Raw genomic sequence first — 12,655 nt, 5'->3', positions numbered from 1 at the left:
CATTTTGTCTTGTTTTCTGTTCTTTCTGTTTTTCATTTCTCTGTTTTCTTTTTGCTGCGTTCCTGTGCATTCTTAAACATTTTTAGAATCCCATTTGAATTTACTGACAATATTTTTGAGCATAGTTTTCCTAATGGATACTCTAGGTGTTATACCATCTGTACATAATTTATTACAGTCTACTAATATTATTTTACCAGTTTAAATGAAGTATAAACACTTTACTTCCTTTACTTCTCTTTACTTTCCTCTGTATATAGTTGCCTTAAATATTTCCTCTACATACATTTATAATACTTTGACATTGTTACAGTTCTTCAACTGTCAATCATAGTCTAGAAGATTCAAAAGGAGAAGGAAAGCCTATTGTATTTAGCCATATTTTTTATTACTGTGTTGTGGGGTATTTTTTGTAATACTACTTCTGACACCAAATGGGTCACAACTGGGTACTCTAGAATTCAATTAAATTCTGACATTGACTACCTGGAGATATTGTCAGATTCCACAGGTTTAAGGGCTTAGTCCTGCTGTGAGATTGTCCCCACTTTATATACCAGATGCAGATAGGGTGCCCAGGCTACCCACATTTCTGCCCCATCAAATACAAATCTGAAGGTCCTCATACTACCCCCTGAGGTTCGGTAATTCACTAGAACAACTCATAAAACTCAGGAAACATTTTGCTTACATTTACTGGGTTATAATAAAGGATACAACTCAGGAACAGCCAAGGGAAGAGATTTCATTAAGCAAGTTATTGGTGGTGGGAGTGATGTGCCATGAAGCTCTCATGCCCTCTTTGGGCATGCCACTTTCCCAAAAATGTACCCACTCAATGTATTCACTAACCTGGAAGCTCTCCAAACCTTGTTGTTAACAGGTTTTCATGGAGGCTTAATTAGGTGGGCATTATTGATTAAATCACTGGTGGGCTCAATCTCCAGTCTCTGCTCACTGTAGGTCAGGGAGCTGTAATGAAAGCTCCAAGCCTGTAGTCATAGCTAGGTCTTTCTGGTGACCAGCTCCCATCCTGAAGCTATCTATCTTCTCCTCCCCATGCCTCCAGCCTGAAGCCATCTCATTAACATACAATTCTTACTGCCCAGAAGATCTTAAGGATTTGGGGAAGTTCCCTGCCATGAACCGGCTGAAACTGGGAAAAAGAACGCCTACTTATTTTTTAGTTATACCATATGTGTTCTTTCTTCCCGATATACCAAGTATCTTTTTTTTTTTTTTTTTTTTTTTTTATCATTTCCTTCTTGTTTAGGAAGTTTCTTTAGCCATTCTTTTAGAGTGTGTCTGCTAGGGACAAATTACTGCAGTTTTTCTTCATTTGAGAATGTCTTGATCTTCCCTTCATTTCTGAAGGATATTTTTGCTGGGTGTAGGATTCTAGGTGGACAATTCTTCTCTTTCAGGACCTAATAAATACTGTGCCACTTCTTCTGGCCTCTATGGTTTCAGTTAAGAAATCCTTTTTCCTTTCTTTTCTTTTTTTTCTTTTTTTAACTTACAGGTAAGGTATTTTCTGACTGCTTTCATGATTTTTTCTTTATCTTTCAGAGGTTTAATTATTATTCATTTTGATATGAATTTCTCTGGGTTTATTCTGTTTGAGTTTTGTTTTGATTTTTGAATCTGTTAGGTCATATGTCCCTTGCCAAATTGGAGAGGCTTTCAGCCATTATCTCCTAGAGTACTTTTTTCAGCCATGCTTTTTCCTTTCTTTCTGAGATTCTGTTAATAGAAATACTAGAACTTTTGTTAGAGTTCCACTTGTCACTGAGGTTTTGTACACTTTTTTCTCAGTTTATTTTCTCCCTCTTGGTCAGATTAGTATATTTCTATCATTCTGGTCTGTCAGTTCACTGACTTTCCTCTGTCCCTTTTATTCTGCTGTTGAATTTACCCATTTTGGTTTATTATATTTTTCAGTTCAAAAATTTCATTGAAATTTATTTTATATCTTTCTTTCTTTGTTGAGGCTGTTTTTTCATTTGTTTTAAGCTTGTTTGTAATTGCTTATTGAAGCATTTTTATCATGGCTGTTTAAAAATCTTTAAGCAGGTAATTCTAATATCTCTAATATCTTCGTGTTGGCATCTATTGATTATGTTTCTTCCTTCAGTTTGAGATATTCCTGGTTCTTAGTGTGATGAGTCATTTTTCTATTGAAACTTATACATTTTCTTACAATGTTATGAGATTCTGGATCTTCCTTAAGCCTTCTGTTTCAGCTAGCCTTTTCTGACATGGCTTTGGCAGTGGAAGGATGACTGTTACCTTTTTGTGACAGGTAGAGGGAAGTCCAGGTTTTCTATTGAGCCCTGTTGACACCTGGGGTGGGGGGGTGGGGCTTCTTTTTACTGGTGAGGGTGGAAGTTCCAATGGAGTCCACCTGGTCTCCATGGACACTGCAATGGAAGTGAAAGTTCTGACTCCCACTAGCCCTTTTCTGACACTTCTCCATTGGAATGAATAGGGGCACCTTACAACTACAAAGTAAGGGTGCAAGTCCAGTCTGCCCTGGTAGTCCATTGACACCACTGAGTGGAGTGCTCATTACCATCTGGCAAGAAGGAAAGTCCTGGCTTCCTTTTTGGCCTGCTCTGACATCACCCCGGTAGGGGTGTTGGTATACCCTGTTACTGTCTCATGAGGTTGGAAGTCTCAGCTACCTACCTGGCCTTTGCTGGTGAGGTTGGGAATGGAGCTACAGTATTTTCTGTGATGTTTGCCTGGAGAGTGGTTATTGACTAAAGGTCTTTTGTCTTTCTAGGATGCTCTTTGCTTAGTCCTTTGGCTCAAAGGATCAGGCTTTATTTAATTAGGATTTTTTTTTCCCCGTTGGGTTGCCAGCTTCTTTAAGCCCAAGTCTGGGATCTAAGAGGCAAAAAGAAATCCTAAATGAGCACATTGTCATGTCTTTCCTCAGATCCCAAAGTCCCTAGTTTGTCAGCCTTTGTCTTTCCTTCTTTCAGACTCTTTTTATGTTTGTTTTATATGTGATATCTAGGGGTTCTTGTGCTTAGAGGGAGAAATAAGGAAAAGTATGCCTACTCCATCTTCCTGGAAGTGAAAGTTGCCTTTTTCTTTTAAGGCTGACAGCCTTTAGCTTTTTATATCAAATCACTATTCTGAGTATTCTATCCTATAATAATTTTTTTAAGTGTATTTATTTTGAGAGAATGTCAGCAGGGGAGAGGCAGAGACAGAGGGAGAGAGAATCTCAAGCAGGTTCCATGCCGTCAGTGTGGAGCCTGATGTGGGGCTCAGATCCATGAACCATGAGATCGTGACCTGAGCTGAAATCATGAATCGAATGCTTAACTGACTGAGCCACCCAGGTGCCCCATCCTAGAATTCTGATACCAGGGAGACAGAAACAAGGAGTCCACCCATCCTTGTTCACTTGGAGATTAATTTATACTAGATAGGGCTTTGTGCTGCAGTGAGAGAAACATGCTATTAGACAATAGCCCTTGGTTTCTTTTTTTTGTTGTTTATTTAAAAAAAATTTTTTTTAATGTTTATTTATTTTTGAGATGGGAGTGACAGAGCATGAGAGGGGGAGGGACAGAGAGAGAGGGAGACACAGAATCAAAAGCAGGCTCCAGGTTCTGTGCTGTTAGTACAGAGCCTGATGCGGGGCTCGAACTCACAAACTGGGAGATCATGACCTGAGCTGAAGTCAGACGCTCAACCAACTGAGCCACCCAGGCACCCCAATAGCCCTTGGTTTCTCGTGTTACCCTGTTCCTTCTTCTTCCACCTAGTTATTAGTCTTGCTAGTCTCTTTGGGTAAGTCAGAGATTTGGCATTTAAATTTTTATTTTACTGCTTTGTCCACAGATTAAGATAAGTAATTGAAAGATAATAGATTACTAATACTCAAATTTTACTTTAGGGTTGGCGTTAGCTCAAGCGGTTATTTCGCATATGGTTATTACTTTAGAAAATACTTAAGAAATTTATAGTATTATTTCTTTATATAGGTATTGAAGAAAAATTTAGGCCTTTTTATGTAGATCAATTAGAAGAAAATGTAGAAGAGGATGTGACAAGTTTAAAGGTAGGTAATGCTCAAAACATTAACCTATCAAAGCATATATATTGTCAATCTTGAAATCCAAAGCAATATAACTTGTTACTAAGATTTGAAGTAGGCTAGCTTAGTAATCACATGAAACAAAATTAGCAATTTTATACAGATATCATCAAGTTGGCATACTGGACCCATTCCTCCATCGAAACTAATGAAATGAGAGAAATTATATATAGCAATATGAAAACAAAAACACAGCATCACTGGAATAGAATGGAAAGTACCACACAGGTGGATCAGTCGTTCTGAGGAATTCTTGAAAGATAGAAAGCCAACAGAATTAAATTTGCTAAGACATACAACAGAAAAAACAAAACAAAACAAAACAAAAAAAACACTACCCCTAAACATAATGCTGAAAAAGTAGTGGAGGAGCGAGCCTTGTGTCAATGTACCGAAGAAACAGCACGGTCACCTGGGACATCAACGATGAGATCTTTACTTGGGAACCAGGTTGTTGCAGTTTCAAAAGTTGGCTCCTCCCCCTGATAAGCAAAGGAGCAGCTAAGCAAAGGAGCTAAGCAAAGGAGGAGCATCCACTTCAACCTGAAGCAATGAATTTGGTGTCTGGGCTATGACAAGGATTGTTACCAACAAGTAACCAGGGGAAACAAAGACCTTCCCTACATACACACCCTCAGGAAATAAGCTGCTAGCATAAGTCTTACAGCAACATACTATAATCATGAAGGCAAGACTACAGTAAAGAAAATAGGCAGGCATAAGGAGGTTTTAAGATAAAGATAAATTAAGAGAGTCAATATCCAGTGTTCCCCCATTGAATGGTCTTAGCACCCTTTGTGAAAATCAATTGCTCATACAAGGGTTTATTTCTGGGCTCTCTGTTATATTCCATTGGTCTATGCTTATCCTTAGGCTAATAGCACATTTTTTTTATTAAAAAATTTTTTTAATGTTTATTTTTGAGAGAGAGACAGCGTGAGCAGGGGAGGGGCAGAGAGAGAGAGAGGGAGACACAATCTGAAGCAGGTACCAGGCTCTGGGCTGTTAGCACAGAGCCCAATGCGGGGCTTGAACCCACGGACAGTGGGATCATGACCTGAGCTGAAGTTGGATGCTTAACCGACTGAGCCACCCAGGTGTCTCAAATGCCACATTGTTTTGATTCCTGTAGTCTTGTAGTGAGTTTTGAAATCAGGAAGTGTGAACCTTCCAAATTTGTTCTTCTTTTTTTTTAAGATTTTATGGCTATTTGGGAAAAAAGCTTATTTTTAAAAAATATTTATTCCTTGTAAGAGCTATATGAAATTTCTACCGTTTGAAAAGACTCATTTTTCTTATAATAATTTTCTGGAACTATTTTCTACTGTTTACTAAAGTGTGCATTTACGCTCTTAATTATAGAAAGAGTATCCAGACCAAAATTCATTTGTGAAGAGAATGCATTCTCTCCAGATTGACTGTATAGCAATACCTCCAAGCAGGTCAAATTCAGGTAACATACTATGATTGAAAGTACTTTATTCAGTCATTCATTCATTCATTCACTCTATTTTCTAAAGTAACTATTCATGACCGTATAAGAAACAGAAGACACTATAATATTTAACCCCTGCCATAAGGGAATTTATAATATATTTGGGAGGGAAAATACATATATTTGAAATAGTAAGCAACCTTGCGTTCACCAAAATCATAAAGCATCTTGAACATATATCTGATAGGGAGAAAGTGACATCAGGACAAAGAGAGGACATATGTGGAAGCATAGTCCTTGAGAAGGTCAGGGATGATGTATTCAGAGAAAAGCAGAGAGGTTGGTCTCAGATTCAAGGAGGGTACTTTTTTCCATTATAACAAAAGGGAAAACAGACAATAGGATATTGAAACCACTTAATTGCTATCTATTCTGGGGCAAGTTAACCTCTTGTAAACTTCATCCATCAAATCATGATAATAATTGCTCCTATTCTTACAGGGCTTTTACAGAATAAAAGAATCCATGGAAAGTGCTTAGCACCAAGCCATTACTATTCCTTTTGTCCAGCCCTGCCTCATACCAAGGAGACACCCACCTTCTCTGTTGCAATACAAGTCCCTTTCTTCCTTGGTCATTCCTGTGACACTCATATTTCTGTTGCTTGTTAAAATTTCTCTAGTGCTCTCTCACCACCAGGCAGTGGCTTCATTTTATTACCTATATAACTTGTAGGAAGAGGACCATCAAGTAAATGCTTTTTGATTTGTTCTCAAAGTTTTCAGTATGTTCTGAGGTACATATTTATGATGGTGCTCAGGTTTTATTTTACTTCTTACTGCTTTATGAAACTCTTTCCAATGTTGATCTTTTGTTCTCAGCCCCAGAACAGCCCAGTTCTCTGCACAGTTCACAAGGACTTGGGATGGGCCCTGTGGAGGAATCCTGGTTTGCTCCCTCCGTAGAGTACCAGCAGGAGGAGAATGAGCTCAGCTTGCAGAGTAAACTCCAGGAGGAAGCCAACTACCATCTTTATGGCAGCCGCATGGACAGGCAGACAAAGCCACTCAGACAGAATATGGTTTATAATAGAGAGGAGGAAAGGAGACGAAGGGTCTCCCATGACCCGTTTGCACAGCAGAAACCCTATGAGAATGTTCAGAACCCAGGAGTAAAAGGCATTCCTTATTCCAGTGCAACCGGTCATGGTAATGCAGTACACCAACCAACAGGGCTAACCAGCCAACCTCAAGTACTATACTGGAACAATGGATTGTACAATCTGTATGGTTTGGGAGCAAGACCGTTGGATCTGGGAACACCAAGTCCAAGAGTTTGGTATGGACCAAATCCAAGCCATATGCCAAGTGTGCATAAAACTCCGGTGCCTGAGACCAACCTACTGGGAAACACACCCACCATCCCATTCAGCTCTTTGCCATCAAGAGGTAAACAGTTTTTTCAGTTACAATCTAAACAATTAAAATTTCTGAAAATAAAGCAGCCATTAGCTCTGTTGTAGACTACCAGGTAACAAGGGTGAGTTGTTTGCAGTCTTCAGTTGCCAAATGCAGTTTGTAGCCATGGAATAGTCTCCATCAGACCACTTGACCTCAGTCTGGGTAGAACTCATTGCACCTGCCCACAGGTGTTGGGTTACAGGTCCTGATAACTGGTAGGCATCTTCTGCTCTAACATTCATCACAGTGGTCCCATTATCCTAATCCCTGATGGAAGTGAAGGTCACTGCTTGTGTTCTTTTTCTTGCTTGCTGTTTTCTGAAGGTAAGAAGTCTTAGATTTTTTTTTTTAATTTTTTTTTTCAATGTTTATTTATTTTTGGGACAGAGAGAGACAGAGCATGAACGGGCGAGGGGCAGAGAGAGAGGGAGACACAGAATCGGAAACAGGCTCCAGGCTCCGAGCCATCAGCCCAGAGCCCGACGCGGGGCTCGAACTCGCGGACTGCGAGATCGTAACCTGGCTGAAGTCGGACGCTTAACCGACTGCGCCACCCAGGCGCCCCAGAAGTCTTAGATATTTTTATTTCTTATCTTATATAGGCCAAAGACAACCATTTGTGGTGAAAACCATAGTGTTGGGCTACCATCACCACCATTTATCTCCACAACTCTTTTCATCTTCCCAAACTGAAACTCTGTACTCATCAGGCACTAACTCCCCATTCCCTCCCACCCAGCCTCTGGCACCCACCATTCTACTTTCTTTCTCTATGAACTTAACCACTCTAGGTACTTCATATAAATGGAATCATACAGTATTTGTCCTTTTGTGACTGCCTTACTTCACTTAGCACAATGTCCTAAAGGTTCATCCATGTTGTAACCTGTGACAGAACTTCCTTCCTTTTTAAGGCTGAATAATATTCCATTGTCTGTATATAACCCATTTTGTTTATTTGTTCATCTGTTGACAGACACTTGAGTGGCTGCTATAAACATGAGTGTGCAAACATCTCTTTGAGGCCCTGCTTTCGATTCCTTTGGGTATACTCCCAGAAGTGAAATTGCTGGATCATAGAGTAATTCTGTTTTTAATTTTTGAAGAACCTCCATACTGTTTACCACAGTGGCTACACGATTTTATATTCCCACCAGCAGTACACCAGGGTTCCAGTTCATCCACATCCTTATAAACACTTGTTATTTTCTGTTTTTTGTTTTTGTTAATAGTAGCCATTCTGATGGATGTGAGGTTGGTTCAGCTACATTTTAAAGAAGAAAATTTCAAAGAGTGGCATAGGATAAATAACTTACACATCTGGAGTAAAGCCCTGCGCTCTTACCATATTGTATCTATTTCTCTTGCTTTTTTTTAAATGTTTATTTATTTTTGAGAGAAGGAGAGAGAGAGAGAGCGCATGCACCTGAGTGGGGGAGGGGCAGAGAGAGGGCTGGGGCAGAGAATCTGAAGTGGGCTCTGACTGTAGACAGCCCAATGCAGGGCTCGAACTCATGAACTGTGAGATCACAATCAGAGCTGAAGTCTGACACTTAACCAACCAACCACTCAGGTGCCCCTCTCTTGCTTTCAATCTAGATATACTTACCTGTATATTCCTCTCTATTCAGATGAGTCTATAAAATGTAACATATACAACAGCGCTGGCATTCAGGTTGGAGACCATAATTATATGGAGATTGGGGGATTGAATTCAACACTACTGGAAAGCACACACGTGAACTTGAAAGAAGAGCCAGCTTCTAAGTACCAAGATATCTTTGGTAAGATGCCCTTAAGGATCCATTGCCTAGCAACCTTGAACTTTCTTCCTTGTTTAGAAGGATCTAATGGAATCCGGAAATTTCTCTGATTATTCTCTCTGAAAATTGCCCCGTGTTTTCTCTGTAATTTCCATATAATTCCTTTGTGATTTATTTATATTTAATATGGGGATGATTACAATATCTAACTCATGGATTTGTTATGAAAATTAAATGAGTCAATATGGATAAATAGCTTAGAACACTGCCTGGCACATAGTTAGGTCAAGTGTTAAATACATCATCATCAATATTACTACTCAGACCTAGGAGAGATAGCTCCTTCAGGTCTTCATCAAGAGGGATTCTGTAAAAGAAAGAAGACTATGCCTTCAATAGCACCTCTGTAATAAAAATAATAGGGCTTTCTCTTACAGCTTTCCACTATGCAGGCTCATAATATTAATCCCAAAACACAACCTGGGAAAAGGAGTCACAAGGCTAAAACAATGGGATTTAAGAACCTAGCTTAATGATTAACTCTAGGATTGGCAAAACTTTTCTATCAAGGGATAGATAGTAAATATTTTAGGCTTCACTGGTCCTGAGGTCTCTTTTGCAACTACTCAAGTGACACTGTAGTACAATAGCAGCCACAGATAATATGTACACAAACAGGTATGGCTGTGCTCTAATAATAGGAGGTTCCTAACTTTTGGGCTGACAGAGGTACCTTTGAGAATCTGATGAAACCCAGGATCCCTCTCCCAGAGAGGTATTGACAAAATTTGACAAATATCTTGGGAGGTTTTGGACTGCTGATGTCCAGGGATGATGACAGAAGCTGCATTGTGGGAAGCTGAGGAAAGAACGGGAGTTGAGGGGTAAAAAAATGAGATGTCTTTTCCCTTATGTTCAGCTTTTTGAGGTAGGGTGTGGATCAAGGAAAATGTGTGTGGTGGTTATTTTATATTTTAGCCTCCTTTTGTTATTTTTATGAAGGACAAGGAGAAAGAATGAGTAGAAATAGAGGTTGTGGCTGTAGAAGAGAAGACAGACTTAGGGTAGAGGAGAAATGAGTCCCAAAATAGACCTTGAAAAGTAGATCCCTCATTCCTTAAAAGACGAGGGAAGTCACTGTAATTGAACGAATTCACACTTGATGGTCTGTCTCCTTAATAAGAGAAAAGTTAACTGTTGGGTGCAGGGGATTAGGAGTTGAATGACCTTAATTCTGGCCAAATGTAAGTGGAAAATGCCAAAAGGAACAAAAGTGGTGTTTTCCCTCGTTACATCAGGAAGGTCTGATATTAATATGGCCGCTGGCTAAAGTTGTATATTATAGCCTAGTAGCCAAGCAGGGGTTTCATTCCCAAAGCCATCAGCTGTGGCTCAGTGTTGCATGTGCTATGAGGAAGGGGTTCTCTATTGTATTCATATCAACACTCCAAATAGGCTTCCAGACATGGAAAGCATCACCCAATGAGTCAATAAGTATATAATTTAGAAGTTATCTTTTTTTTTTACTGTCTCCTGGGACTCTTTCTACAGGTTTTTGAAGCTAGAATGTTCCAAATGGGTTAAAGCTTTATGTCTTCTTCTCTTTTCTGTTTGGCAGATAATATCACTAGTCTGACTGATAAACATCTGGACCCAGTCAGGGAAAATCTGGGAAGGCAATGGAAAAACTGTGCACGTAAGCTGGGCTTCACTGAATCTCAGATTGATGAAATTGACCATGACTATGAGCGAGATGGACTAAAAGAAAAGGTTTACCAGATGCTCCAAAAGTGGCTGATGAGAGAAGGCAGTAAGGGAGCCACAGTAGGAAAGCTGGCCTATGCACTCTACCAGTGTTCAAGAATAGACCTTCTGAATTATTTGATACACATCAGCCAGAGCTAATTCCAGAAAAGGCTTTGGCAGCATAAGGTAATCTCACTTAGTAACACAGTGAAAATGTGCTGCCTCAGAATGTTCAGAATTCTTTCCTTCCTGATAGAGGTTCTATGTCTGCATAAAATTCTCCTGCATCCCATAGCTGGAGCATGGGAAAGAAATCTACAGCAAACAACCCACTAACCAGGAAGACCTATTAATGGTCAAGCCCCGCCCCCCCCCCCAAAAGCCTAATTGGGTTTTGAAAGGGAGAGGAGAGGTATTTGAGGAAGATAATTTTCTTTCAGTATATTCCATAACCTTCAGTGATGCTATTCATTTCATTTCCTGGAGTTTTGTTTGAGAAGGAAAAGCAAATTCAGAGAAATGTAAACTAAGTCAACTTTCTTACCTTATGCTCTCTTCTCCATGTAGGCTCCAATTATAACCAGAGTACAGTGAAATTGCGAGTTCTCTTCAAATAGTTTTTTTTTTTTTTATTAAAACTACAGTTCATTCCAAAGCTATAAGGTCTGTTAACTTCAGTATCAAATGTTGTATCAGTCACTACAGGCTTTAAAAATTACATGCAATCACCACTCCATAAATTAGCTGAATGGATTTTAAGGAGTAAGGAGAAAAAAAAATAGAGAACAAAAATATCAGAATTTTCCATTTGTTGCAAGGAATTGCTGTTAATTGTGGTTAACTACAAAAATTTTTGACTAAGTTTTTAAGTTCTTTCCTAGCATTCTGATACCTTATGTATTTTCCCAAACTCTGCCCTGAAGAGGGAGCATGTATGCTCTGACTGGAGCTTTGGGGCTGATCACTGTTGAGCAGCTTCCTCAGTTTACCCCAGGATTCTGTAGAAATTTCTTCTTTTTGTGTGTGTGTGAACTGTGATGTCAAAAAAGGACTGCTTCAAAGCTTGGTCACTGTGCCTTTAGCTAGCATCATTCAAAGTCCTCCTGAAACTCAGGAATGAGTGAAGGAACCAGAAGACCAGAAGACTGAAGCCAGGCAGGCCATCCAGTATCACTGTCTGCACTTTGATAAACAGAGAGGGTATGTCATTGTGCTTAGCCCTTCCAGGAGGGAGAGAAGGATGCAGCATGGTGACTCCGGCTGTCAGAACAGATTCTAGGAACTGGTGATTGATAACAGTATTGTGGTTCTGGTTCTAAATCCCCTCTGGCCCTAAATGATATACATACACACACACACCCCTGAGGTGGGACTGTAAAACAGGATTTCTCAACTTCTGCACTATTGGGATCTTGGGCCAGGTAATTCTTTCTTGTGGGGGCTGCCCTGTGCATTGGAGGATTTGGATGTTTGAAAGTGCCCTCTACCTGCTAGAAGCCAATAGTGCTGTTCTCCCCTACTCTATCTTCAGTTGTGACAAGACACTGCCACATACATGTTCCCTGGAAGTGCAAAACCGCCCCCGGTTGAGAAGAGCAGTGCCATAAAGTAATGAACCTCAGCCCCTTATCCACAGATATCCAGGCTCACTATTAGTTGCCACATAGCATTCGATCACATAGACCAAAAGGAAAATTGAACGGGGAAAGAGTCCCAGGCTTTGCTGGGGTGGGGGTGAGGGTGGAGGTGGATCATTGCTTTTCTAAATGTATCCCTTGTACCTCTGTCCTCTAACAGTATTTAAATTCTCTAAATTCCCAAGAGATTGAATGATCAATGTTTTAAGAGGCAAAAATGGAATGTATTTTTAATGGCCTTCTAAAAATAAAATTTTGTACCTCAAATATAAGTAATTGAAATGATGTGTTTGTAAACGAAACTGTTTGGGCTTCTCCATGAAGGTTGACATTTCCTGTATGAACTCTCCTTTTCACCCTCCCGCTATTAGCAGGCAAGAGGAAGTGATGGTATAAAGGGGAAGCTTCTGGACAGCGCTATTTGTCTCTCAGGATGAAAACTTGCTGCCTTGAGAGCCTGCAGCATTGCTGGCCTTCAAACATGATTCAGAAGTCCTTCC

General features: G+C 39.8%; 1 protein-coding gene across 4 annotated transcripts in view; it reads left to right on the top strand.

Annotated features, from left to right (window-relative positions):
• The window catches only part of RIPK1 (receptor interacting serine/threonine kinase 1), a 42,467-nt gene extending 30,040 nt beyond the window's left edge, over nt 1-12,427 (top strand). For all 4 annotated transcript variants that reach the window (XM_040460670.1, XM_040460673.1, XM_040460671.1 and 1 more), the window contains exons 7-11: nt 4,002-4,078; nt 5,477-5,567; nt 6,431-6,997; nt 8,641-8,793; nt 10,391-12,427. In XM_040460670.1, the coding sequence (XP_040316604.1) occupies nt 4,002-4,078; nt 5,477-5,567; nt 6,431-6,997; nt 8,641-8,793; nt 10,391-10,677 (1,175 nt within the window). In that variant the 3' untranslated portion in view covers nt 10,678-12,427. The remainder of the gene's footprint in view (nt 1-4,001; nt 4,079-5,476; nt 5,568-6,430; nt 6,998-8,640; nt 8,794-10,390) is intronic.
• The last annotated feature ends 228 nt before the right edge of the window (nt 12,428-12,655 follow it).

The sequence above is a fragment of the Herpailurus yagouaroundi genome, unplaced genomic scaffold, assembly GCF_014898765.1.
Source record: "Herpailurus yagouaroundi ecotype Mexico unplaced genomic scaffold, PumYag 250, whole genome shotgun sequence".
NCBI lineage: Eukaryota > Metazoa > Chordata > Mammalia > Carnivora > Felidae > Herpailurus > Herpailurus yagouaroundi.
This window is presented reverse-complemented; position numbering and strand designations above follow the sequence as displayed.